The sequence below is a fragment of the Tyto alba genome, unplaced genomic scaffold, assembly GCF_018691265.1.
Source record: "Tyto alba isolate M040663 unplaced genomic scaffold, T.alba_DEE_v4.0 Super-Scaffold_33, whole genome shotgun sequence".
NCBI classification, from domain to species: Eukaryota; Metazoa; Chordata; class Aves; order Strigiformes; family Tytonidae; genus Tyto; species Tyto alba.
The window spans coordinates 4,543,649-4,570,961 of record NW_024881308.1 but is presented as its reverse complement, the minus strand read 5'-3'; the positions used below and the strand labels follow the sequence as shown (position 1 = coordinate 4,570,961).

The 27,313-nt window shown below is 52.4% G+C and overlaps 2 protein-coding genes across 3 annotated transcripts; both read left to right on the top strand.

The window, feature by feature from the left end:
• Positions 1-886: 886 nt before the first annotated feature.
• On the top strand, positions 887-4,585 carry SLC32A1 (solute carrier family 32 member 1). Its single transcript, XM_042801258.1, has 2 exons — positions 887-1,271; positions 2,424-4,585. The coding sequence occupies exons 1-2, from the start codon at positions 894-896 to the stop codon at positions 3,609-3,611; spliced, it is 1,566 nt and encodes a 521-aa protein (XP_042657192.1). The 5' UTR covers positions 887-893; the 3' UTR covers positions 3,612-4,585.
• Positions 4,586-8,912: 4,327 nt separating this feature from the next.
• On the top strand, positions 8,913-27,084 carry SGK2 (serum/glucocorticoid regulated kinase 2). 2 transcript variants are annotated; one of them, XM_033003681.2, is made up of 15 exons: positions 8,913-9,019; positions 12,627-12,779; positions 18,270-18,339; positions 19,424-19,481; positions 20,282-20,331; positions 20,925-20,982; positions 21,580-21,663; positions 21,950-22,081; positions 22,867-22,979; positions 23,523-23,559; positions 24,131-24,217; positions 25,569-25,664; positions 25,940-26,095; positions 26,467-26,556; positions 26,775-27,084. In XM_033003681.2, the coding sequence occupies exons 2-15, from the start codon at positions 12,728-12,730 to the stop codon at positions 26,928-26,930; spliced, it is 1,239 nt and encodes a 412-aa protein (XP_032859572.1). In that variant the 5' UTR covers positions 8,913-9,019; positions 12,627-12,727; the 3' UTR covers positions 26,931-27,084. The 2 variants fall into 2 exon arrangements, with proteins under 2 accessions (XP_032859572.1, XP_032859573.1); XM_033003682.2 differs by lacking the exons at positions 8,913-9,019; positions 12,627-12,779; positions 18,270-18,339 and adding an exon at positions 18,458-18,592.
• Positions 27,085-27,313: the final 229 nt, after the last annotated feature.

Genomic DNA, 27,313 nt, shown 5'->3' with positions numbered 1-27,313 from the left:
TGTGCGCGGATCCCCGCACACCGCTGTGCTCCGCAGCTGCGGCGGGCTACGCTGCCCGCGCTGCTGCCCCCGGCCTCCGAAGGGGCCGCACGTTTTGGAGGGGAGAAAAAAGAAAAAGGAAGGGGTGCGAGGAGGAAAATTCCGTTAAGAACCGGCCGAGAACCGTTTGTCCGCCCCTTCAGAGGGGCTCTTTTGTTTCGCCGTGGGGAAGGGGCTGGCGTCCGGGGGTTCCGCGGCGCGGATGTGGGGCGGGGTGTGGGGCAGGGCGGGCAGCGCAGGGGCTGCGCAGCCGGGCCGGGGCGGGGAGGGGTCCGCGCTGCGGCGGGGCCCGGCAGGCGTGGGTGGGGCGGGGAGGGGGGAGAAGGCTGGGCTTGGCCGGGGAGGCTGGTACCTCCCCCAGAAATGCAGCAATTCTTTCCCCTCTCCCTCTTCTCTCCCCGAGGTGGGCGCACTGCGATGGAGACGCGGCGCGCTCTGCCAGGGGCTTGCGCTGCCCGTCTGGTGACAGCCGCCGGCTGCTGACAGCCCCCCCCCTCGCCCCCCGAAACCTCGCCACCCATTCCCGCCCGCATCGCCCTCCGATCCCGCCGCCGCGGGGGTCGGCGGAGAGGCGCGGAGCGGCGCGGAGCAGCGCGGAGCGGAGCGGGCGGCGGGGCGGGCGGGCCCGCAAGCTCCCCGCCGCGGTGTCATGCCCCTGGGCACCCCGGCGCGGAGCCGCTCGCACTGCGCTGGGGCGCGGAGGTAGCGGCTCGGAGCAGCCCCCGCGGCCGCCTCCCCCAGCCGGGCAGCGCTGAGGTCCCGTCCGCGCCCCCCACCCCACCCCACCCCCCGCCCCGTCGGGTCTCTCCGTCCCCGAGGGTCTCCGAGCAGCGGAGCCGGGCCGGCCGGCCACCATGGCCACCCTCCTGCGCAGCAAGCTTTCCAACGTGGCCACCTCGGTGTCCAACAAGTCCCAGGCGAAGATGAGCGGCATGTTCGCGAGGATGGGCTTCCAGGCGGCCACCGACGAGGAGGCGGTGGGGTTCGCCCACTGCGACGACCTGGACATGGAGCATCGGCAGGGGCTGCAGATGGACATCCTCAAGTCCGACGGCGGCGAGGAGGGCGCCGAGCCGGCCCTGGAAGGGGACATCCACTACCAGCGGGACGGCACCGGCCCCCTCCCGCCCTCCGCCTCCAAGGAGGCGGGCGTCTGCTCGGAGCTCTCCGGGCAGGGCAAGCCCAAGATCACGGCCTGGGAGGCGGGCTGGAACGTCACCAACGCCATCCAGGTACGGCCCCGCCGCGCCGCCACCGCCGGGCACCGGGCACCGGGCACCGGGCACCGGGCACCGGGCAGCGTCCCCCGCTCCCGGCCCTGCTCCCCGCGCCGCGCCCGGCCCCGCGCCCGGCTCGCCGGTAGTCCCAGAGTGATGGCAAAGCCGCTTCGGGGAAAAGGGAAGAAAAAAGGGCGAGGGGGGCGGAAAAAAGGGGGAAAAAAAAAAAAAGAATCTGGGATAGAGAAAAAAAAGCGGATGGAGGAAAAATAGAGGGGAAAAAAAAAAAGAAAAAAATTGGACAAAAATAGGGGAAAGATGAAGATAGAGAAAAAATAGCGAATGGAGGAAAAATAGAGGGGAAAAAAAAAAGAAAAAAAATGGAAAAAAATAGGGGAAAGATAAAGATAGAGAAAAAACAGCAGATGAAGAAAAAAAATAGGAAAAAAAAAAAGAAAAAATGGAAAAAATAGAGGAAAGATAAAGATAGAGAAAAAATAGTGGATGGAGGAAAAATAAAGGGAAAGAAAAAAAAAAAAAAAAAAAGATTACAAAAGGAAAGGAAAAAAACCCAAACCCAGATCTCTGGTTTGCCCCCTGGCCCTGGAATATGCCGGAGGGGCGCTGGGCCCCAAACCCCGTCCTGCTGCACCTCCCCGCGGGCTGGGCATGGGGGTGACCCTGTCCAGCTGCCCACACATGAGCCAGCGGGGATCCCCGGGGGGTCTGGGCAGGTTTTGGGGCTGCACTGGGGTGGGCCCAGGCCAGCCCCTCTGGGGGTCCTCGTCTTTAGGGGTCTTGGTGCACGGCGAGGGGCTGGGGACAGAGGAGGTAGAGACTGGGGCAAAGCCCGGGCACCGAAACTGTGCTCGCTTGTTCTGGGTGTTCTGGGGTGAGATGATGTGGGGGGGGTGTGAGTGTGTGGGTGTGCTTGCACGGGTGTGATTGGAGGGGTGGTACGTCAGAGAGAAGGGAGGGGGGTGTGCGTGTGTGCGTGTGTAGTTGTGTGTGGCTGTGACTGCGTGGCGTGACTGTGTGACCGGTTGCGTGGGTGTGATGGTGTGCAGGAGGGACGGCGAGCGTGCGTGTGACTGCGACTGTGCGGCTGCGTGTGCCCCGTCCCCTCCGCGCGATGAGCAACATGGTTTCCATTTTGTCTCTTTCTAGGGGATGTTTGTTCTGGGCCTGCCCTATGCCATCCTTCATGGTGGATACCTAGGACTCTTTTTAATAATTTTCGCTGCAGTGGTTTGCTGCTACACTGGGAAAATCCTTATTGCCTGTCTTTATGAAGAGAATGAGGATGGGGAGATAGTCAGGGTGAGAGACTCCTACGTGGACATAGCGAACGCGTGCTGCGCGCCCCGCTTCCCCACCCTCGGAGGCAGAATTGTGAATGTGGCTCAGATCATTGAACTGGTCATGACCTGCATCCTCTACGTGGTGGTCAGCGGGAACCTGATGTACAACAGCTTCCCCAACCTGCCGGTCTCCCAGAAGTCGTGGTCCATCATTGCCACGGCAGTGCTCCTGCCTTGTGCGTTCTTGAAGAACCTCAAGGCAGTCTCCAAGTTCAGCCTGCTCTGCACATTAGCCCACTTTGTGATCAACATCTTGGTGATCGCCTACTGCCTCTCCAGGGCACGTGACTGGGCCTGGGACAAAGTCAAGTTTTACATTGATGTAAAGAAGTTTCCCATCTCCATTGGCATCATTGTCTTCAGCTACACCTCTCAGATCTTTCTGCCTTCCTTGGAGGGCAACATGCAGAACCCCAAGGAGTTTCATTGCATGATGAACTGGACTCACATAGCAGCTTGCATCCTTAAGGGACTCTTTGCCTTGGTCGCTTACCTGACCTGGGCCGACGAGACCAAGGAAGTCATTACAGACAACTTGCCATCCACCATTAGGGCAGTAGTCAACATTTTCTTGGTGGCCAAAGCCTTGCTCTCATACCCTTTGCCGTTCTTTGCGGCTGTGGAAGTCCTGGAGCGGTCCCTTTTCCAAGATGGAAACAGGGCGTTCTTCCCCAACTGCTATGGGGGTGACGGGCGGCTCAAATCCTGGGGACTCACCCTCAGATGTGCCCTGGTAGTCTTCACCCTGCTCATGGCTATCTATGTCCCGCATTTTGCCCTCTTGATGGGTCTTACTGGGAGCCTCACAGGCGCAGGGCTCTGTTTCCTGCTCCCCAGTCTTTTCCACCTCAAACTCTTGTGGAGGAAGCTCTTGTGGCACCACGTCTTCTTTGATGTTGCCATTTTCGTTATAGGTGGTATCTGCAGCGTCTCTGGGTTCATCCACTCTTTAGAAGGCCTCATAGAGGCCTTCAGAACCAACGCTGAAGACTAAGGAGGGGTCAGAGCCGGTTGCAGTAAGAGAATTGTATTGAGCATCCACATAGCCAAATAATTCTGCATCCCTTTAATGGAAAGAGTCATTATTTTCGTTACATGCATCCAACAAATTCTATGTCATAGAATCTGCAAATTAAAGGAAATAAGAAGAGGTGAAAGTGTTCGCCCTGCTGTCCTTTTAAATAAGCTAAGATTTAAATATATTTTTTTGTTATTTAGAATTTTTGGAAAGAAATTATTTGATGCCCCACCCTTATCTCCTCACTCGTTGCCTGAAGCTTGGCCCCCCGCGAATGACCTGTTGGGAGACAGTCGCAGTTTTCAATACTCCTTACAGATATGCAATTCAGTGTTTCAGGAGCTGAAACACGGGTGCCAATCCGCTGGGATTGGGTTACTGCGCTCACCGACGAAGCAAACCAGCCCTGGGTGCTGGGAGCAGGGACTTTCGTTTTACACTGTGTAAGGTGGATGTAGATGAGACCTAGATTGTACGACCAGCCCAACAAGTCCAAGCAGCAGCTGATGACCAGCGATGCCAGTTACCTGCAATGTTTACACCGTAGTCACATAGATGTCAGGGCTGCTTAATTCTTCCATCCGAATTCACACCGAGGAACGGCGCTTCCCTTCGATCACATTCTTTTGCCTCTGGCTGAAATCGCAGACCTGGAGTCCACATCTTGGTGACTTTCGTTTTGGTTTAACAATTGTTATTTCAAAATTATGAAAGGTTTCAAAAAAAAAAAAAAATGTTGGATTTGACGTTGTTCAGGATACAGGAACAAAACTACGACACAATTCATTCTGTGCAATCTACCAGATCCGTGGAGCTGTTTCCAATGTATGTGTGGTGTCATTGTGGTAAATAAGATGAAAAATGTATATCAGAAAAAAAAAAAAATTCTATCTTTAACATATAATGTGGTACATAAATATATCAAACAATAAAGAGAAAACATAGTCAATGAGGCTGGCCTGCTTCGTGGGGGCAGGGGCAGAGGGAGGGTCATCCTCCCCGCGCCCGCTTGCGTCAGGGGGTACCACACATCCTCGGTGGTGATGGAGGGGCAGCGCTGGGTTGTCACCAAGAGTGGGATTAAGCTGTTTGAAAGAGGTAGGACATTTATATTTTGGGAAGGGGGTCGTCCTACAGATGAGGGGGGTTGCTTTCACCCAGCCCCCCAGCTTTGCTTTACCCTGTAGTGCTCAGACTCCAGGGATGGAGGGAGTTTGCAGACGTACCCCAAGATTTTTGTTCTTGTGAAGGAGAGGAAATAAACTACTTACAAACTAACAAATGCGGGGGGGGGGGGGGGGGGGGGGAGAAATAAATGAAATTAGGGGCTGGGGGTACTCTCTGGCTTGAACCAAACTCACTCCACCCTGCCCACAGGTGCGGAGCGTGGAGCTGCCCCCCCCCGCGGCAGGGATCAGCCCCACGCTCCACCCCTGTGACCGAAACCACCTCGATTCACACCGATTTAAAAGCCACAACAACTAATTTGTTGTCTGCCCGTTGCCGCTGCACAGAGGGGATGAGGATGGTGCGAGGGTGGGGCAGGGGGGGTGTCCCACCGGCAGCACTCCCTCAGCCTGGGCAGAGCAGAGGTCCCCGTAGGGCTCCTCTTAATGCCCCCAAATGGTGTTGAGCCCCGGTAGAGGCTGGGGGGTCCCCCCCTCCCCGGCTGGCCCGAGCTGGCGGAGCTGGGGCAGCTCTGCAATGCGGTACCGGGGGGCGGGGGGCAGGTGGGGTGGCACAAGCCGGGGAGAGGAGCTGCGGGCAGGAGGGGGGTGATGTCTCTTCCCGGAGAAAACAGCATTGTGGGCGGTTTTCCGGACGGCCTCCGAAAGGAAAGCGCAGGGGAGCTGTGGGGGTTTATTCCGCGTGGGGACAGGGACGTGTGGCGCCGTGGGTGAGGGTGGGAGTGGGGGCATCGTGGTGGGGCGCCTGCACCCCAGATTGGCCGTGTTTCCCTCCTTGCCAGCCCCTTTTCCTGGGGGTATCCAGCTGTGCTCCATCCCCATTCTCAACCTCATCCCGATCCCCATCCTCACCATCTTCATCCCCATCCCCATCCTCGCCCCTATCCCCATCCCCATCCTCATCCTCACCCCTATCCCCATCCCTATCTTCATCCCCATCTCCATTCTCACCCTCCCTCCCACCCCTACCCTCACTCTCATCCCCATCCCGGTGCAGGTGACCCGTGATTACCCCATCCCCCGGCAGCCCCCCGGTCCCCCCCCGGCGCTGCCCGGGGCCTCGGCGGCGGCGCAGCGCCCTCGCCCGACGGCGCGGCCGGGCGCGGAGCCGTCCATCCCATCGCCGCGGGGGACAGCCCGCCCGGGTGCCCGCTGCTTTTTCTTCTGCCTTGCTCTCTCTGTTCCAGCTTTGTTTTCTCCCTAGGGTGCTGAGAAGGGACCGGCATGGGAGATCCAGCACACCTTCTCCCTGCCCTGCCTAGGGCGGAGATAACCCCTCGGATCCTGGGAGTAAGTGGAGAGCTGAGGAGCCCTGGCAGGTTAACACGCTCCTTTGCCGGGGCTGGTTTTCGGGGCCTTTTTTCCTTCTGTGATCCCCGCGGGGATTGCAGGAAGCGAGGGGACGCAGCCAGGACAGCCACCGTGCCGCAGCGGTCACGCAGCTCGCTCGCCTCTGCTTGCGGGCGGCTGCCTACGCGCCGATTCGGGATGCTCACAGACTAACCTGTGCCAGGTCTTTGTGTTTTTCAGGGGCCAAAACTTCAATGGTTCAGGGCACATGATGATGGAAACCGGTTTATGAAGCTTTAGCTTTGCAAAGGTTTTACACCTCATTCGGTACTTTTTTTTTTTTTTTTTTTTTTTTCCCCTTGTGAACAGAAATGGCTTCTTCTTTCAGTATATTTGGGGCTGTAAGATAATTCATGCGTTTTTTGTGACAGTGCGAGGAAAGTCAGGGCAGCTGAGGGCTCCTTGCTCCTATCCCTCCAGGTGCAGAGCAGGGGAGCATGGTGCCCTCAACCTCTCCAAGGGCACCCCAAATCCCTGAGTCCAGCCTTGGCACAGCCCCCCCAAACCCCCAATTCCCTGGGAGCAGAGATATTGTCTGGCTGGAGGGACTCTGCGAGGCATTTCTGGCTGCCCCGTGATGCCTGGCAGCAGGCTGTGCGGGTCCCAGGGATGACAGGGCATCTCAGCGTCTGGCTCGCTGTAGTTCCCAGCTGTGGTAAAGCCAGTGATTATCCAGAGCACCCCAATGGGCTTTGTCTCGCTGTCAGTTCTGCTCAAGCACTTTCCTCCGTGTTCCTGCCGGGTGCCGACGCACACTCGTGGCTGACGTAGGATGAGCTTGCGAAACGAGCCCGCGCAGCAAGCTGGAGCGATAAACCGAGGCTTTGTCCTCTAAACATGTCCGGGGCTGGAATGAGTGCAGCTGTTGGTGCAACCCTTGTGACTTGGGCTGGAAATACAGGCAGCCCCCTCCAGCCTGCTGCAGCAGACATTTTGGTGCTGTGCTGATGCCAGTGAAAGCATACGTGAAGCCAGTGTCGCTGGAGATGTGCAGCCTTTAAAGCAGGGCATGCAGTGGCATGAGCAAAATAAACCCCAAAATAGCAGCAGGTTTAACTTGGACAAAGCAGAAATCTTCTGAAAAGCCAGCACGGTGGCAAAATATGATCTCTGTTCCAAGTGGCTTTTGTCTGCAGCTTCATAGCTTCTGGTCATGTGCTGCACCAATCCTCTAAACCTTCTCATTCTGAAAACAAGACAAAGGCCCTCTCTGCAATAGTAGGGAACAGATTTATTTCTCTCTCTGTGTCTTTATGGCTTCTCAAGTACAATAGGGACCTCTAATTGGGTTTGTTCCCCAAGATATCAGGGTAATATCAAATCTCTCTTATCCTCATGCACCCGCACAGCTCATGCCACCCAACGGGACCATCGGTGGGAGGTGGAGCAAGGCGAGGGCTGAGCCCGCTCCGCTCCGTGTGCTGCCGCTGGGGCTGGGGCTGGCATGGCTCTGCCTTTCCCCACACACCCGGAGCCGGAGACCTGGGCTGTGGTGGCAGTTGGCTCTCTTGTCTTCATGAACTTTGGATGCTCCAAATCAGGTATTCCAGACTGTTTCAGAAAATGCTTATCTTGATGGTGGCACCAATGTCATCTCATTTTATACACCTTTGTACCCATCTGTGTATTCAAATCCTGCCTCAGCTCACCCCTTCGCTTTTGTAATGGCCTCCCTGTCCAGTGACCCTTTTTATTTCTCCTCTCTACTTTGGGATTCACAGACCCAGCTAAGACAGGCACGTGCCGACGGTGAGAGGTCAGCAGCTTGACAAACACTTGAGGAATTGTGCTGCCATTCACGTTTTCTCAGAGCTGTGGGACCTATCGACCAACTACATCGCGGTCCACTCCCACGAGAGGGGCAGGTGCAAAAGGGCTTTTGAGTGAAAGAAACTTTCCTGGGTAATCAGAAAATGCCTCCCGCAGATGAAGTTTGTATTTTGGGTGAGGAGCCGGAGGCTCCAGCAGTGACCAGCAGTGACTCCACCAGCATGCTCAACTATCAAACCATTATTTGGGCACCCACTCATGCAGCGATGTGGTGCCCACTGGTGTTGGGCACCTGCAGAGAGGAAAGGAGGGGAACAAGGAGCAAATGGAGGGGGATGAATGGAGGGCAGTAGATTTTTGCCTCCAAGAGGGTTCCTCTGGGGCCAGCTCTGATGTGTCCACGGGGATCAGTCCTCGCTGGCCGCTCAGGTGTTTGTTCTTGAACACGTGTGGCCCAGGATGGGGAGTGTGGAGCCAGAGAAGGGTCACGCAGGAGGCAGAAGTGAGGTTGTAGGACTGCCACACCTGCAAAGTTCAAGCTTGTAAAAGACCTCAGATCTCCCACCCTTGATGTGCTGCTGCCAGGGGACAAGGCTCCACTTCACCCACGTCCTTCCTTGCTGGCAGCCTCCGTGGATCCGGGTGGATTGGCAATGGGTCACGTCCACACGCAGGAGGCCTGGCTGGCGTTTGGGAGGTGACCCATGCCTCATTACCCCTGTTAGGCCCCGGCATGTGACCCGGCACAGCCTCCGGGGAACAGAGCACTTTGTTCTGACTCTTTGCGCTTCCCTGCCAGCAAGCTGCCCTCTAATCCCCCCCAAGGAGGGATTTTTCTCTCCCACCCCAGCTCCCCGTGCCTCGGTCCCCTCGCAGAGCGGTGGCAGGGTAATCATTTACTTCCTGCCACAAGCCACTCCTTTGGACTTTTCCTTCGACCTTCAGACTGAATCACCAAAATAAAAACAACCGGAGGGAGAGTGGTACATGCTGCTTCCCGCAGCTGGACGTGGCAGTGCCCACCGGCCCCGCTGCCCGAGCCCAGGAGCCCGGCTCCCCGTGCCTCGCTCTCTGCAGGTAATGCCGATTTACTTTCTCTGGAATGATCGCAACTTTCCCTTCTCTTAACGAGGTCCTGAAGCCCTTTGGGAGGAGCAGAGGCTTTTGTCAAGGACTTGTCCCTTGGTGCCAGGGACCTGGCTGGCCTGTGGGAGAGCTGCTCCCTGGGGGTCTCGCTCAGGGTCAGCGGCTGGAGGGGGTTTGAGGTCCAGCAGTGGGTTTGTTTCCCAGCTGTGGAGGAACCCAGAGAGGAGATGAGCAGCCTCCTTGCTCCCCCTGGAAATATTGTACTGGTTGGAAAGGTTTCTGGCATTAACTGTGCCTCCCCCATAAAACTTCCATCACAAGGAACTTCTATCACCTGCTTGTGTCCGCAGCGCCACATCAGCTCACCTCCCTGGGTGAGCTCCCGTGGGGAGCAGCCACAAGTGTTTCTGACCGTGGGTAATTTCAGGAGCTGGCAGATCAGCAGAGGTAGCTGGTGACTGACCATGTGTGTTCCCGTGGCCCCAAGCCACCTGGGCTGCACTGGGCTTTCGCAGCCAGCACCAGAAGGATGAGGTTTGCACCAGAAATTTCAGTTATTTCAGCTGTGATCTCCCCAGAATGGCAAAGCCCAGGGGTGGGTGCTGTGTCTGGCACCCCTTTAAGGGGGCATCCCTCACCCCCTCTCCAGCAGGACAGGGAGGGCTGTTCCTGTTTGGTGCCAGAGCAGGGGAACAGAAGTGGGCTCAGCAGACTTCAGCACAGATCTGCTGCTCTTGCACAGGGTCCTGGCAATGCCTGGAGCAGCGCTTGGCCCAGTTTAGACTGGGCTGCCTGCTGGATCCAGTATATATATCTCTACTGGAGGCAGTATCCAGCTGTGCCAGCACCAGTCGCTTCCCAGGTTTTGCATGTGGATAAAAAGGGGTGAAAACATGTATCCCATGCAGTGGAGCTGGAGTCAGCAGCTCTCGGGGATGGGGATGGGATGGGGATGGAGCAGGGCAGAGGGGAGGCATTCCCAGGGACGCTTTGTTCACTAGCTTTTCTAACAAACCCAGCACTGTGCCAGCAGCAAGGGGCCTGGTTTCAGGCAGTGCAGCTCTCCGAGCCGTCGCTGAGCTGCTAAGCCCTGCTCAATCCAGCTGGGAAACTGCCTCTCTGCCCTTGTCCCCACCAGGCTGGTCACGCTCAGGCCTTGAGCTGCGGGTGGTGGCCCTGAGTGTGCACTCTGCATCAGACTGACGGCAAAAAAAACTGACAGAAAAGAGGCACTCATCCCCAAAAAACAGTTGTTTGTTTTTTTAAGAAAGGTTCTAAAACATAGGCTGTCATGTGTCCTGAGGTCCTGCTGGGGAGGAGAGGATGGCAAGCAGGAGAATTGCACCTTCCCCAAGGACAAGGCTGGCCAGCCAGGAGACGAAGGGTTGCTTAGAGTCAGTCTGCTTCTAACTTCATGTTATTTATTCACTGAGACTGTGCCTACACTTAAAAACCACTCGAGAGCAAGAAAATCCAAGCTAACTAATGTAATGGCAATAATAAGATCAGGCATTTATTCCTCTGAAGATGTAAAGGCTTTACAAGAGATCAGTGACATTTTGCCATGTTCATATTTGTAGAAACAGATGCACTGAAAGTTGCAGGAGTTGCTCAAACTCACTTTAGCTGTACTTCAGAATAAAAACCTGATCCTGAGTGGCCTCCTCCTGGCTCCTTTCTCCAAAACATGGGGAACTTCCCAGGACCCACGTGGGACTCCTAAGCAAAATCAAGGGCAATGCCTGAGGCTTTTTGAAGCTAAAAGAAAAATGTAGAGAGGGGAAAAAAAATAATTAAAGAACCCCAGTGTTCACCAATAGTCTATTTAGTCTTTCATGAATCCTCTTAAGATGAAGAAATAGGCTCTGGCCTTTTAAAGAATATCCTATTCCTATCCTATCCTATCTTATTCCTTACCCAGCAGAGATAACTGAGTAGCCAAACATTTTAGGTCACCTTTCACTACAGGTCGAGGGAAAATGGCTTTGTGCTCTCTAGAGAAATATTTGTTTTAATCTTATCTGGACCCTTCCCTGCAATTCCGATTGCTCAGGACTGTGTGGTTCCACTTCAGTGATACCTTTATGATTATGGTTATGGATATTGCTAGATAACAGCATTAAGATACCTTTCCCTATAAAATAACATATATGCATAATATATAAAATTATGTAATAGAGAGAGAGAGGGATACTTCTCTGTGTGTAGAGACAATAGGCCAGACCTGTTGTTCACTGGATGTGTCCTGCCCCCGGAGAAGCTGCAGATGTGGCTTCCCCTGGGGCACGGCCAGGACAGGACCCGCTGGGAGGGACCAGGCTCAGCTGCTGAGGACCACACAGCCCTCCACCCCTTCTAGGGCTTGGGGAAATGAAGGCAGCTTTCCTCCCTCAGGGGGAAAAAGGAAAATGTTTCCAAGCACAGGCAGTGTCTGGAGGCTCTGAGTTGTGCCAGTGCAGCTGAAAAAAGCACCTTTTTGTGGCCAGGGCTTGCTCCCACCACGGTCTGAACAAGTCCAGCCCAGGCAGCAGATGTGCACAGAAGGGGTTAAATTGCCTGAGGGCGGCTCATCACCTCTGAACCCAGGTCCAGCCAGAGTTTTTCCTGGCATAGTTGTGCTCTCTGGAGGGCAGGGAAATGCTACCCCCACACAGAGGACCAGCAACGCCAACAAAAACCCAACACTGACACCAGCAGGTCTCTGGCTTTACTAGAATTGTTTAATTTTGTTTAGGAGCCTGCAGGTGCTGGGCAGGGGAATGGGCCAGGGCCAGCCCTGGTGTAAGGGGTGCACGGTCATGCCTGCAGCATCTATAGGGATGTGTGTCTATATAATGTATGTGCCCTGCAAGCGCTCCCACACTCAGCGTGGCACTAACGTGTCCTGTCGTGGGCAAGGGGCAAGAGCTGCTGCTGGCCATGGCCGTGGGTGCACAGGGGTAGGGTGAAGGGGAAAGTCTCACCTCTTGTACACGGGGAGGGCTGCCCCTCGTGTCCTCCATCACAGGGATAACTGCTTGCCCAGGACACCTCACCAGGGAGAGCCAGGGGGGTCTCCAGGGCAAAGACCTCTGCAGCTGCCCCAGGCATCTGGTGGTGTCTGATGTGGAATCCCCAGGTGAGGACCTGCCCTGTGCTGGGGATTTACTGGCAGTCCACGTGTCCCTGTGCTTCCAGGGAATGTCTTCAGCTGTGCCAGGGAGCCACCAGTGCCAGGGCGGTCACCCTGGGTACAGAGAGAACAAGCTGAGCCTCATCTCCTCAAAAGCATCAAACAACAAAATCCTTTCCCGAGAGCAGAAATCTGTAAATTTAACAGCTGCAGGGGAAATTTCGTCTGTTGTGCAGAAGCCAAACAGCCGACCAGTGCCACGCAGCTCTCTTCCAGTGCCCTCCATCTGCCAGTCCCAAAGCACTTCCCAGAGGAGTGCAGAGGGACACCGGAGCGGTGGCAGAGCACCCCGGTGATCTCCACCAGACCGAGCGTGGGGTGGCTGCTGGCCAGGCGGGGGTCAGGGAGCCGGCCCCGCGCCCCGGAGCCAGCGCTGCACCCCGGGGCTTGTTTCTACTCTTACTCGTGTGCCCTTCGCCTTTGCAGCCAGAGAAACGTCTGCGTGCTCCACTTCCCGAGGACGCCCGTTGCCGGTCGCTGAGCTCCTGCCCCAGCCGTAAGGAGAGGGGACTATTTCGGCTGGTTTTATGTACATGGCCTGGATGGAGCCTTCCTCCACTGCCCTGGGGAAGACGAAGGGTAATGCTCCTGGCTGGTACGGTGTCACTAACCCCTTGGGGATGGTGAGGGCATGAAGGAGGCTTCCCCACGGAGGTCTCCTGCCGGCGTTGGGCTGCGGAACAGCTGGCAGAGGGCAGAGCCCCATTGCAGCCTCGCAGGAGGGCTCCGGCCCGGGTCGTGCCGTGGCCCAGCCTGGCTGGGGCTCGCCCTGCCCGGCAAGGGCTGAACGGAGCCCGGCTCCCAGCGGGGCCAGGAGGTTTTTGTGTGCGAGGGGGGCGGCAGCTCCGCACAGCCCCGAGCTACAGCCAGCGCGGGCACAGCCCTTGAGCATCAGCAACGCTTACCAACAGAGAGGGCAGGAGGGACAAAACCAACCCAGCCATTGTCTTGTCCATCCATATCTATTGTCTTTAGTGACCGAGCTCCAGATTAGATATTTTTCGCATTCTAGCTTTTAAAACTTTTCCTTCCAGGATCCTTCTGCTTTCTCTTCTTAGGATAGAAAATGAGTTTTTAATTAAAGATGCCTTTCTGTAGAAAATAAAATCAAGTAGATTTTGTCGATAATACCAAGGCTTTTATTGAAAGAAACAAAAGCAGACAGTGTTGATTTGAAAACGTATGATAGCTGCCAAAAGTATTCTGATGCTTGACCATTTCAATGTAAGTAGAGGCAAAACCTGAGAAAATAAAAACATACTAGGAGGTATTTTTAAAAGCTGGTGATGCTAATAGCTTGAGGATGTTGGCAGAGAAAAAAAATGCAGGCGTTGACCTGAAAGAGAACAATATTTCAAGCAACATACTGCTTCCCCACTCTCGTTACACGTGGCAATGAGCCCATCAGATGTTTCGGATGATTTCCTTCTGGTGGCTGGAGTCTGGGGTTAGAACCTGTCCCACAACAACCAGCCCCTCTGCTCCCCCCAGGGAAGGCTGCCCAGAGCTCTGCCTTTACTGCCGTGTACCTCACCCCCCCTTAACTTGCTCTATATGCTGGCTTTTCTCCTGCTGCAGATGTACACAGGGAGATTTTATAGGAAACTACAATGGAAGCAAAAAGCGACTGCTTTATTTTTAACGGAGAGAGAAGACATCAGCCCTTCTCTGATGTCTCCTTTTACTCAGGGCTTAGTCTCTGTTCTCTCAAATCATCATGTGCCTCCAACACCAGGTCTTCTCCTCCATACATGTTTATGTTTGCATTTAATACTGCTGCAAAGTGCCAGTCTGGCTACCCTGGGCTGCAGCCTTCCCAGGTCGGTGGAGGACACTGGGAGGAGCAGCTTTTTCTGGGTTTGACCTGAACCAAATGACAGTTTTGACCTTCCTCCTAAACCACAGGACAGCGGGCAAATTTCCAGCTTACTAATATCTAAAAAATTCTTCTCAACACCTGAGATGCCTGGCGGGATGTAATTTGCTCCTACCCACCACCTGCACTCCTCCCTCCTCATTCAAAACTACCACTCCACCTGAATTCTCACTCATCGGTTATATCTAGCAGGTGTCTCTTCATTTTTTGCAGCTGATCAGCTTTTCCTGCTCTCTTTAAAGGGCTGCAGCGAGGCAGCAGTGGTGGCATGATTGCCCTGGGAAGGTGGGGGTGCTTGTAGGTTAAATGAACTGCTGTAAGGAACGAAGCTATTCCCTTCTGAGTTTTAGGAAAGATCCTGGGGTTTCTGGTCTGGCAGGGTGGGCTGGTGTGAGGATGGGAAGCGTGGGGAATGAGGGGTCTCTGTGCTCGCTGGCTGTGGACTGCTTCCCGTGCTTCAGGACTCAGCCTCTGCTGGTAGATGTGCTCCCAGGTGCGTTTAATGCTTTGTTCTCCCTTTTCATGGGATTATGTTTTGCAAAACGCTATAAGCTTTAGCCACCTGCTGTTTCCTTCTAGCTTTGCATGTAGTTTTTCTTCTAGAATCTGGAGGGTTGTTTGTGGACTCCAGCTTGCTCAGGTCTGGGTCTGTTTGGATGGGGTTCCTCCTCTGGTTTGTAGTGTCCCTGGGGTGTAAGGGAAAGGACTTGCAAGAGAAAACTGGACAAGTCAGGAGCTCTGCAGAGGGCAGCTAAGAAAGCTTCCTCAAGTAAAGAAGTCCTTTGGAGTCTTTCCTAACCTCTTCCTGGACTTGCTGTGTGCTCTAGTGTCTCAATAGGAATGAAAGTGGAGCTCGGTGATAGCTTGGAGCTATCTCTTAGATCTGTAGCAGCAAAAAGCTTGAATTTTTTGTTGCTTTTTTTTTTTCTTTTTTTTTTTCTAGTAAAAGCATGTGTTTATAGGAGCTCTCCTTCCCACCCTGCTGTGCTCCTCTGAGCTGAAACTGGGGCATCTTCCCCTTATGCTGTGTGCAGCCCCTGTGCTGGATGAAAGCTGTGGGCTGCCATAGGTGCTCCTCTCTCAACCTTGCTCCTCCAAACCCTGTCCTCCTTCCAAAACATCACCTGCTCCCCCAGTGACAGCCTGCCGGGCCTCCTTGCCTCTCCATGCTGGCAACTAGCCCTTCCCAGAGCGGGAGACAATGAGGCACTTGCTCGGAGGGGTTTGCAATCTAGGTTAGGTAGGAAACGATGCCGAGAGCAGTGACATCAGGGAAGAGGGTGGGAGGCAGCTTTGCAGATGATGAGTCTATGAGGTTGCCTCTCCGTGCAAGGTACGCGTTGCATTAGTAATGTGTTTGTAGCAAATAACGCTGGGCTAGCATGGGAATGTGGGTCACCACTGGCAGAACCGTTGAAGGAAGAGGGAGCTGCTTGTGCTGTGCTGGGAAAAAAACGTATGTTACTGAGGGATGCTTGGCAGGGGGAGATTTAGCTGCAGTAACTGCTCCAACTTGTAAGTAGCAGCTTTATGTTGTGCCAGCGGGTGCCTGCTGCCTGGGGGATGCCTCTGGCCTGGGTGTTAGGGGTGAAATGGTCTTTGAGGAGGGGGGCAGGGGGTGCAATGATTTGTGGTCCTGGGATGTAATAATCACATCACATCAGGAAACTCCTAGACTTGCTTGCTGATGCTCTCTGTGGCCCTGGCCATGCCTGGAGTATCCCTGCTGCCCCAGCAGGCATGAGGAGGGATGTAGCTGGGCATGTACAACCAAGGATTCCAGAGTATTTTTGTGACCTATTTCTGATTCTGTTGTTCAGCATGTGTGCGCTCTGGAAATCTTTGTGCTTTAGGGGGAGTAGGGTTTGTTAGTGATAAGGAAAAGCCTGTTTGACTGCTTGGGAGATTTAAGCTAACCTGGCTTGGAAGGTGGACTCGGGCTGGGGAAGGTGGCTCTGAGCCTGAATAGAAAGTGATATGGGATGGGGACATACAGATATTAAAAATGTGCGTGGTACTTCAGTGCAGAAAGATTCTTGTCTCTGAGCAAGTACATTTAATGAAATAGCTTTGTTGGAAAATGCTGCCCTTGGTCAGCAGGGACTTGTTGAGTAGCTTCCCTTCCAGCAAAGAATCAGTGGAGCAGAATGGGGCTGGCGGAGGGAAGCCTAATGGGCTGCCAGGCTGTGGCCCTGGAAGAGCTGTGCAGCCTTTGCTCAGCAGCAATGCTCCTGCCCAGCTGCAGGTTGTGGAGACCTCACTAAAGCAGCCTTGTCCAAGCCCCTCAGAGCAAGTTGGGACCTTGTCCTGCATCCTGCGCTGCCAGAAAAGACCTCTAAGCCGGATAGACGTGTTTCTGTGGCTTGCCTGTGTGCTCCCGAGCTGTGACATGGCCACCTGTGCCTGAGTCATTATTTTACCCCCGAGTCTGGGATCAGAACAGTGTCAGGGGGCAGCAAGCTGACCCTGGGGCCAAACCCAAGCTTGTCAGGGTTCAGATGTGGAGGGAACAGGCTGCATCACCTGGTTGAGCCATATGTACGGAGTAGCAGTGAGGTGTTAAACTGCAAGGGCTTGCTTGGGTTGCTCTGGTGAGAGGCTCCTGGGCAGGGGATGGGAGCCCTCACTCCTCTATCTACTGCTGCCGTTTGCAGCTTGGGGCTTGTTCCACACATACCCGTGTGCCCTCAGCTATCCCCTGTGCCACCTCCTCCCTGGCACTGAGCCTGGAGGGAGCGTTGCTTGCTCCGAGACAGCAGGGCTGATGTCCCCCTGCTAAGACTAACAGCCTGTGGGACAGGCGCAGCCCCAAGGCAGGTGCTGGATGACCTCCAGTAGACCTTGGTGAGCCAGGGAGAGCCAGACTGTCAGGGAAATAAGGACTGTGCCCAGTGGGAGGAGATGGGGATTGATCCTGCATGCTGTCCTTGCTGGTGGGTGCCTGCTGGGCCAAGCTCATATACCTGCTGCAGGGCAAAGTATCAGACAAAGTCAGGGTTTCAGACCAGCCTGATGTTGTTAGCTCACTCATTATATGGTTTGTGGGTTTTTCTTTAAATTCCTACTTTCCCATTCTTATCCATTCAGAAACTTTAAAACCACAGCCTGTCTTGCAGCTCCTCATCAGATCTGCACCCAGACCTCAGAACTGCTTGTGGTGCCCAGCTCAGTGGCTCTCTGGAGCGTCCAGGTCCCTCCATCTGGCAGATCCTAAGACCCATGAAGGAAGGGCTCCGTAAACGGGCTTGTGTTTACATCAAAACTTGTTGCCCTACAAAATTCTTGCCTGGGGAGGTGGACTCTGGCAGTTGGTGCTGTCAGTTCTTTGGTCTGTAGAAGAGCTATTCCAGGATGACAAAGGCCCTTTTTTAGGGGAGGGGGGAAGTGTGTGTTTCTTTGGATGTTCTGATCCATTCTTTCCTTCCAGGAGCAGAACTAAGGCAGAACCAGGGTGTAAAACTGAGTATTGAAATATTTTTGTTATTTAGTCCTAAGTAGAACAAGAAACTCTTCCATACAGGTTGCACTTCTCAGGCTTTTCTCTTGCTCAGCCTGTGTAGTAAAGAGCAGGCTCAGGAATTTGCACCTCTGCAAAGGGAGAGGTGGTGGTGATGATGATGATGGGTGGTGGCAACCACCTGCACAGCTGAGCAGCAGGGATGCTCTGTGGTAGGAATCCCAGCTTCTGGCACTGGTTGCATGTCCTTGGGCAAGTCACTTGCTGCCATGTGTGTGTGCTGGCTCACCTCCTGCAGGGCCCTGAAAGGTTTCATTCATGTCCCTAATTACTCGCAGAGTCCTGAATGAAAGGGGCAGTGGATGTGCCAAGTGTGTGACGTATCCCAGTACAACATCAGCCTTGTGAGCACTCTCCTTGTCCCCTCCTGGGGACGCAGGAGTGGTTCAGGGAGGCTTGATGGTGGTGCTTTAACCCAAGTACCTTCTGCCATGGGAGAGGGTGTCTGTTTTGTAGCACTTATCCCTGTCCTATGAGCTATTGAGGGCTCCTGGCAGGGCTGGGAGGGGAGCTGTCCTGGTTCCTATAATTTCTTCGTTATTTTGGTACGTGGGTAGAAGGGGGAGGAGGGTGGCTGTGGAGAGAAGAGCAAGGTCAGTGAAGAACAAACGTGCCTCTGTGCACTTGCGATCACGCTGCCAGCTAATCGGCTTCAGTGCTCCAACTTTCCTCGCAGAACTCATCAAGCACGGCCGTGAGAGGATAGGACAAACCATCAAGGCCTCCGGCTCCAGGCTCTGCTCATAGTGAGTATGAAAAGCTCTCGGTGGGATGAGAGCCCTTTAAAAGCTCAGGCTGATAACCCCGCGCTGGCTCGGCGGTGAATGGAGCTGGCTGGCACCGGCCAGTTGTGGGCAGTCCCTGGGGACAGCCGCCAGCACCCGCTGCTGCTCGGCATCTCCTGCCATGGTCAGCCCGGCCGTGGAGGAGAGGGGCTCTGGGATGGCCGTGGGTCCGCACCTGGTGGTGCGTGGGGGTGGAGAGGGGGAGCACCCACAGGTGAGATGTGGGGGAGGGCGGTGGGATCTCTGGGGCCCCTCTTTGGAAGGGGCAGGGTGGGGGGGGGGCGAAAGCCTTCAGAGCATCCCTGTTGGTGGGGCTGAGGGGGAATGGACAAAGCTCTCTGGGGCAGGGGAGAAGGGAACAGAGCTGCTTGCCTGCCTTTTTTTTTTTTTTTTTTTTTTCCCTGTTAGTTCTTTGACGCTGCTTTTGCAAGGAGTGTGGGGGGAACCCTTAAAGAGGGAGGAATCCCTGGGGTGGAAGGACCCACCCATCCCCAGTGACGGTTTGGATCCACTCTGCTTGAACAACAAATGTTGTTCAAGTCCAACTTCGCCAGCCCCAGCAGCTGGGTGGCAGGGCTGGGTGCTACAGCATCCCTGTGCAGTGGGGTGGGGGCTGCATCTTCCTCCAGAGGGGTCTGGCTGTGGCCAGGAGGGCTGCAACCTCACCTGGCCCTGATGCTGTGTTGCTGCTGGGGCTGTGCTGATCTTCATGTGTTTGTGCCCTGACCTGTTTCTGCTACTGCAAATCAAAGGCTGTGGCGTTTAATAGGTCTGTGCTTGTTCAAATCACTTGTGCACCCATGAACCTTCCCTGCACCCATCTCCTGTCAGCATGCACCCGCTGTCCCCTGCCTCCCCCAGAGCATGTGCACCCCCACCCCTTGGGAGCAGCAGTACTGCTGAGGGGGTACTGGGGAGGTCAGGTGAAGTCTCTTATGATGGAGGGGAGCACACACTGGGGTCTGTGCTGGTCCCTGTCAAGTTAATGGTGTGAAGCTGTTTCTCTCTTGAATGGTTTTCAATACTGGCTTGCTCTTCTTCCAAGTGCTGAACGAGTTGCTTTTTTAATGGATCGTTCACGGAGCCCGGACAAAAGCACCCAGGTGAGATCACGACTCTGAGCCAGCAAGTCCTCACCCTTGGGATGGAGAGGGACTGGTGCATGTAGGAGAAAATCAAGGAGGAGAACTTGTGTTAGGATCTTACCGCTGCCTTGTGCCTGTGGGTGATGTTGCGTGGAGAAAAAGGAGAGCAGAGAGGCCCTATATAGCCTTTTGGATAATGCATAATGCTTCCAGAGTCTGGGCAGGGGAAGATTCCTGGTGAGGAGGAAGACCATGTGTGTATGTACCTCCTCATCATTGGGAAGAGAGAGGCTGCACCTCTGTAGTGCTGGGTGTGCATAAGACTACTTCCAAGGCTCCAGACTTGGCAGTTTTGGGGCTTAATGGGAGTAAGCAGAGGACTGTAGGGTTTGGGAGAGATGATGCCCTGCTGCAGAAGTGCTCCTCAGTCTCAGAGCTTCTTGCCTAGCACAGCAGTAGGGAGTGCCTCATCTCGGTGCTGCAGGGAGCAACTGAGTCCCACAGTGCCTCTTCTCTGTGGCAGCACAGTGGGTCTTGAAAGCCTTAAGTCAGGAGCCAAGTGGTTGCTTAGTACTTTGTGCAAGTATGGGATGAGGACTTCAGCACAGACTCTAGTTCAGTTTCCAGCTTGGGGATGATATTGTTTTAGTGCGTAGCTCTGTTCGCCCTTTCCCCATCGCTGAAGTTTGCCAAAGCACCCACTGTGTCTCTTGCTGATGGGTGTTTATCAATGGCTTTGGGCTAATTATGCTGTACTGAGGAAAGGAATACACAACCTGCAGCATGGTCCTTGTGACTAATATTGTTATCCTCTCTAGCCTCCGACACCAACTGACAACATCAACCTTGGACCTTCTGCTAACCCCAAGTAAGCTCCCTGCAAAAGCCAGGTTGGGTGTGGAGCGTGCAGCGAAGAGGTTTGGCAGGGGGAATGCAGTTTGTCTGTGTCTCACATGGGTGGTGCCTGCAAAAGTCCTAACAATTACTTTATTTGACCTTTATGTGTATCACCAATGTACCAGCCTTCAAGACATTCAGCTATAGCTGGCCCTTGTTACCATAATCAGCTTCTGTCTGTGTCTGCAGGCTCTTGTCGCCTCTTTTTTTGAGAGGTAGTAAGGGAAGATCTTTCTCATCACTGTGGGCTCCCTAGCTATTTTTCTCTAGAAATGGGGGTAAACTGTGTCCCCTGTAAAGGTGCTGCTTGGTCCTGACCGGTGTTTTCACCTGATGCTGTCTTCAGCAGGTGGGTTGCTGAGGGATTGCCCATCCTCTTCTGGGTGCACCAACGTACACAGTGTGAATCCCGAGCCGGCTGGGAGCGAGGGTCACCTGTCTAGTGCCCTTTAATCCCTTTCACAAACACTTCTGTTTCCAAGAAGGAACTCTGCTTTGATGGTAGTGTTGCTGTTGCATGTTTCTCTCCCAGAAACATTAACTTGTTTCATTCTTGCCCAACAGTGCCAAGCCAACAGACTTTGACTTCCTGAAGGTTATTGGCAAAGGAAGCTTTGGAAAAGTAAGTGGGTTTGTACAGGTGGGCTGCAGCTCTTTAGAGGCAGCTTGGAAAGACTTTCTTGATGAAAGTTTCTAGCTGTGTCCTTTGAACCTTTCACCAGGAGTTTGGCCTGAGACTGACTGAGACCAGATGAGACCTGAGAAAGTGCTGTCATAGTCTAGGCTTAGTTTGAGCTGTCCTGCAACCTCTCTAAGGACAGAAGCGTGAGGTGCTTTGTGCTCAGGGTGGTGATGGTGAGGAGCAGTATTTAATTCAAAATAAGCTTCAGACTTGTTCGGCTAGCAAAATATCTCCAGAGAAATCTTTCCCTTGTGAGATAGCAAGGATCCACATTAAATGGGACTGTCCTCAAACGCTCCAAAACTCTTTTCTATTGGGTGTGTAAGAGATATATGTGGAGATGTTGTGTGCTTTTTTCTGGCAATGGGAAAGTGCTGGGAAGTCAGAGGATGGGAGCTTGGTCTTTAAAACTTTGTACATGACCCTCTGAAGCTGTACTCCTGTGTATAATCACTCCCAAGAGTGAGCTAATGAGGAAACACTAACCAAACAGCAGAAGGTGAGACCGAAACCTGTGACCAAGACCCTCTGTTGCAGGTTCTTCTGGCCAAACGCAAGTGTGATGGGACTTTTTATGCAGTGAAAGTCTTGCATAAGAAAACCATCCTAAAGAAAAAGGAGGTATGTTGGCTACTTCAGCAAATAGTGGTCCTGGTAAAGCAACTGAGGTATCTTGTGGCTTGCATTCACGTGGACAACATGCATGTTAAACAGAGATTTCTCTGTGCTGTGGGAATATGGAGAAAAACTGAGATGGATCAGGCCAGATAGAGAGGTTCCCTTCCTGGGGCTGGAAATGACCCTTTAGGGCTTTGAGCTTCTACCCGTTTTGAAAACAGCAGTGAGGCCCTACAGACAAGGATCAAGTCCCATCTGCTGAAACTCTGCCTTGCCTGCTTTTTGTTAGCAAAACCACATCATGGCAGAACGCAACGTGCTCCTGAAAAATGTGAAGCACCCCTTCCTTGTGGGACTCCATTACTCCTTCCAGACCTCGGAGAAGCTTTACTTTGTGCTTGACTATGTAAATGGAGGCGAGGTGAGTGTACTTACAGGCTTTATTTTAATCCTCTATTTGGTCCTTCCCAGACATCCTGCTTTATTACCTAAACTGTTTCTTATCAGAAGATAATTAAATATAATGTTGCTTTTGACTGCTGGCAAGGACCAGCCAGGATTAGCTAGAATGCTATCTCACTTGTAAATTGAGTGAAGATCTTGCTGACTATGACCTAAGTTAGATGATTCCCGATGCAAAGATATCAAGAATAGTATGTGATAGGGGCATTTTAAAATGGTATGGAGAATATAGGAAATACTGATGTTGTTGAGCTTTAGGCAAAAGCCACCTGTGGGCTAGCTCTGGATCCTAGTCTAATGCTTAGGTGATGCTATTGCAGTGTGCTACATGTCTTTTTCTGTCCTGTAGAAGCTTATCTTTTTTTCAGCTATTTTTTCTGTGCTATTTGAAATTGGCTGGGAGATATCATTAACACGGATGTCTTGCCCAAATAGAATTCATATTGGGCATACTGATGTTTTCAGCTCTGCGCGTGTACCACTATAATTGGCCTGTAGGTTGTAGGGAGCGTAACTAGATCAGCAGATGACCATTTTTTGAGGAATGAATTCTTAAGTGAGATGGTGACCTAAGAGGAAGACAGATGAAGCAACTTCTAGAAGAGTGTTTAGATTGCTTAAAGTCACTTGGTTTGGGTTTATTTGGTGCAGTTCATGTGCTACTGGCTGCAAATCAGGCTTTCAGGCTTGGTCCAGATATCCTATTTTAGAGAATAAATGATCAACCCTCTCATCTGCCTGTAGCTCTTCTTCCACTTGCAAAGGGAGCGCTGTTTCCGTGAACCCCGGGCCCGATTCTATGCTGCAGAAGTTGCTAGTGCTATTGGGTACCTGCATTCCTTAAACATCATTTACAGGTAAGACCTGTGTCCTGCTGGGCAGAGCAGGGGTACCAAGTTTGCCCAGCCAGGCTGTGTGCAGTGCTGGGGAGCAAAAGGGCTTCATTGGGGCCCTGCAAAATGCGGGATGGGAATTAGCTGAAGAATTTCCTACTCCAGACAAGACAGTGTGCTGCCAGCACTCTATCCTGCAAGAGGGGTGCTGTCTGGATGGGATCTGGTAGACAATAAATACTCCCAGCCTGAGAGTAGGAAGGAGAGAGGATGGTTAAGTGTAAACATCTAAAATAAAACTGGCTCAATAAGTAAGAAATTGTCTCTTGGTAACCATTTATGCATAGAAACACAGGCTAACACCTAATCCTGTAAAACAGTGGTCTTTCTATGTTTTCACATGTGCATGCCGATACCCAATAGTGGTGGGAATATGTACTTTGAGAAGACCTTGGTGAACTGGATTGGGAAGTTTTGTTAGCTCCTGTTCTTAGATGACACTGTTTCAGATCTGGCTTACCTAAATATCTGGTCAAATGTGCTCAAACAGTACTTTTTGTCTTGCAGGGACTTAAAACCTGAGAACATTCTCCTGGATTGCCAGGTATATTCACAGCTGCTTCTGCCTTCCTTCTGGCTTTAAAAGCATTGTGACCATAAAGAGGGCTATGGTTCTGCAAGCTGGGCTATAGCTCACTTCATCATATGGGTTTTGTATGTATGCACCACTGTTTCTGTGCAGATCCTGCAAGAGGGGATGAGCTTGTCCTCTGCAGAACTGTACATTTGGGGCCCTCTAGGCCCGTTCCCATGTGCTGGGACTCTGACTTGTGGGCAGGAATCAGGGGTGCAAAAAGCAAGTCACTGCTGCTATTCTGGTGGTGGCCACTATAATAAACTGGCTCTGGGATAAAGCAGCAGCAAAGCGCAGTGGTTCTGGATCTCTTCATAGCTATGTAGCTGTAGACAAATTAAACAAGAAACCCAACAAACTAGACGTTCTCTATAGATTTCTGTACTTGTACTGTAGGATGTCCAGACAATCAGGGAGGGGAAGCAGATGAGCAGTGGGGAACTAAAACATACATGAGATGCTATGGGAAGGCCAGTGCTTGGAAATGCCACCTCATCTCTAGAAAGTGTGGGCTCAGCTGAAATCTCTCTCTCTTCTTTAGGGACACATAGTATTGACAGACTTTGGACTCTGCAAAGAAGGAATGGAGCAAGAGGAGACAACTTGTACTTTTTGTGGCACTCCTGAGGTATAGCATGTGCTGGGGTTTCACTCTGGCCTGGGGGCTGAAAGCCTTCAGGGACTTGCTGCTCTGGGTCTCAGACTTGTGTGGCTGCTCAGCATCTCAAAATATGGGCTCTGTGAATTAGAGCATCTTGGGTTCTTTAAAGTTTTCAGCCTCAAGCTGGAGTTCAGATAAGGCCTCCTCTACTCAGCAGGGACTGTTTTACCTGTAACTGCTGATTAGCAGTCTAAATTTGCTGTGCTACCAGGGGCAGGAATCCCTGCACTTAGAAACGACCAGTCTTGTGAAACTGGAGCTGCTCCAGGTGGCTGTGGAGACAACCTTGACCCTGGGAGCCTGTGAGCAGGCTGTTTACCTGCTCTGATACCCTGGAGCCTGCAGAACAGGGAGCCTGCTGGTACTGACACACACAGGACCTGTCTGTGCTCTCCTGTGTGCCCTTGGTATGCAGGAGCTGCAAAACACCCTGTGTAGAGGAGAGGACCAGGCTCTCCTCTGGAATGTGAACGTTGCTCAGAGGGGAGGAAATGCCTTTTCTCCAGTGTACCTCACCTAGGTTTTGTGAAAACCTATCTCCAGTTTTGCTTTCTGTAGGCTTTTTTCCTGCTTCTTCCTGAGCTGGGGATTGGGGTAGCGCTCTGTTTTAGGTAATACACTTGTCCTGTTGCACTTCCTCAGACTGTTAGAAGGTGGGTCTGCAATCAAGATACTTTTCAGTATTCAAGCTCAGCAGAAGTGGGCAGGAATTTCCTGGTGGTAGCCCTCAGCTTTCAGTGGGGACCCAATTATGCAATACTACAGCATGAACCAAGCAGGAATGTTTGAGCTTTGTTCTGTGTTTTTCCTGTTGAGTTTTTTCTTGCCCTAGATGGGGAGCCTGATAGTTCACAGTTAATCCTGTACAATACCAAACTTCATGTGCTGCTTGTTCTGCAGGCTACTTGAATTCTTCCCTGTTGCTCAGTGGTGGTGGTGGTTAGTAGTTTTGCTGCTTTGGACAGGCTTACCGGGACTGAAAACTGCAGCTTTCTCAAAACCACAGAAGCTTCTTAGAGGTGTAATGTGTCAGTGCAGGACAGGTTTGTCTGAGTTGTGGTGGGAGGCAAATCCTTGTACAAGTCCTCTATGGGAAGAGAACCTTCTGTAGCCCAGAAAAACAGTTTGGCTGTTTTAGTTAGGCATCTTTCAAACCCATTGCTCTGAAGCAAGTAGAGAGTCTAGCAGAGTAGGAAACGCATCTGTGTGCTTCCTAATGCATTTTCGCTGCTTGAACTGCAGCTAAGTTTGTGTACTTATGAGGACAAAGACCTTGCTTTATAATTTGACTCAAATATTTACTTCTGACTCTTCCCAGTACCTGGCACCAGAGGTGCTAAAGAAGCAGCCATATGACAGGACAGTAGACTGGTGGTGCCTGGGAGCCGTTCTCTATGAGATGCTGTTTGGACTGGTGAGTTTGGAAGCTGTCTGTTTTATGCTACGTGGTGAAGAATTTTTGAAAGTTGTGATGTAAGGTTGGTCTGGTGTTCAAATGGTATCTGACACAGAGAACAAAATCCTGAATTAGATGACCTGTTTCAATCATACCATTGTCCTTTGAACACAGATATGAGGCATGGCAGGTCTCCCTCATCTACTTGCTGCAGGACTTATTTTGAGCTGTATGTGTGGTTCCTCATGGTAGCTCCTGTTTTACCTGGCTGCTTCTCCTCTCTTTCAAATTAGCCTCCTTTTTACAGCCGGGATGTGTCTCAGATGTATGACAACATTCTGCACAAGCCACTCCAGATCCAAGGAAGCAAGACTGTGGCAGCTTGTGACATTCTCCAGGGACTTCTCCATAAGGACCAGAAGAGGAGGCTGGGTGCCAAGACAGACTTTGTAGGTTGCCTCCATTAGGAGCAGGAGGGAGGATGGATAGGAAACCTTTCTATTCTGAGCCTTTTTTTCATAACAGCACTGCCTTGGAAAAAGCTTTCCATGCATGCTTATGTCTCTCCAGCCCTCTAAAAGGGGCATATGGGGTTGACCTGGATTTCTAAAGGGGACACTGATTCAAGGTGTGGTGGCAAGTTAGTGCACCAGTCTGTGATGGTGTCATGTCCCTTCAAGGGATTTGCTACATGGCCTCTACATGGATGTGTGATAGCTCCAAGTCTTGCTTCAACCACTTAATACTATGAAACCAGCTGTCAGGTGCTGGAAAGAGGGTTGGCAGAAGACTGACTTTTTCCCTCCTCCTTTCTATGCAGCTTGAGATAAAGAACCACGTATTCTTCAGCCCAATAAACTGGGATGACTTGTACCACAAGAGGATTACTCCTCCATTTAACCCCAATGTGGTAAGTGGGTATCTCTGGTATTGGTTATATAGTGGGACAAAAGTAATTCCCTCCAGATGTCTTATGTGGACACTCAGGGTGCTGAAGTACAGGCTGAGCTGCAAATGCAGTGGTGTCAATTTTTGGAAGACCAGCTTTGTCAGACTGTCCCAACACAAGTGGTTGGTTTGGGATTGTGCGCTCAAAATGACGATGTGTGTGTCTGCTCCTTGGCTTAGGCTGGTCCAGCTGATCTGCGACACTTTGATCCAGAGTTCACCCAAGAAGCGATCTCCACCTCCATCACCCACACACCTGACCCAGCAGCCAGCAGCTCCAGTGCCTCAGATGCATTTTTAGGATTTTCTTATGCACCAACTGAAGAGGACATCTAGGTTTTATAAAGGCTTTGAGAAGCCAGATTTTAACTGAATGGGTTTTATGTTTGTGGGTGTATTTTTTTCTTCTTTGAAAGGATTGATACTGTCCTTTTGCTCATGGTTTAAGGAAATTGGGACTAATACACTAACTGGCTGGAACAGAGCTCTACTTTTGCTGTTTGGTGGATTTCCCTCTAAATGACTGTTCCCCTGGCAGGGAAAGTGGAACACTGATTATTATGATTTTTCCCCCCGAGTGTCTTGTGCTGCTTGGCAGAATTGTATTCACTCTGTGGTTGTATTTATGGTTGAGGTATGTACCATCATTCACATCAACAGCCATGTCCCTGTAACTGGTTGCTTTTTTTTCTTGGTTGGCCTAATTCTGCCCAACTGCT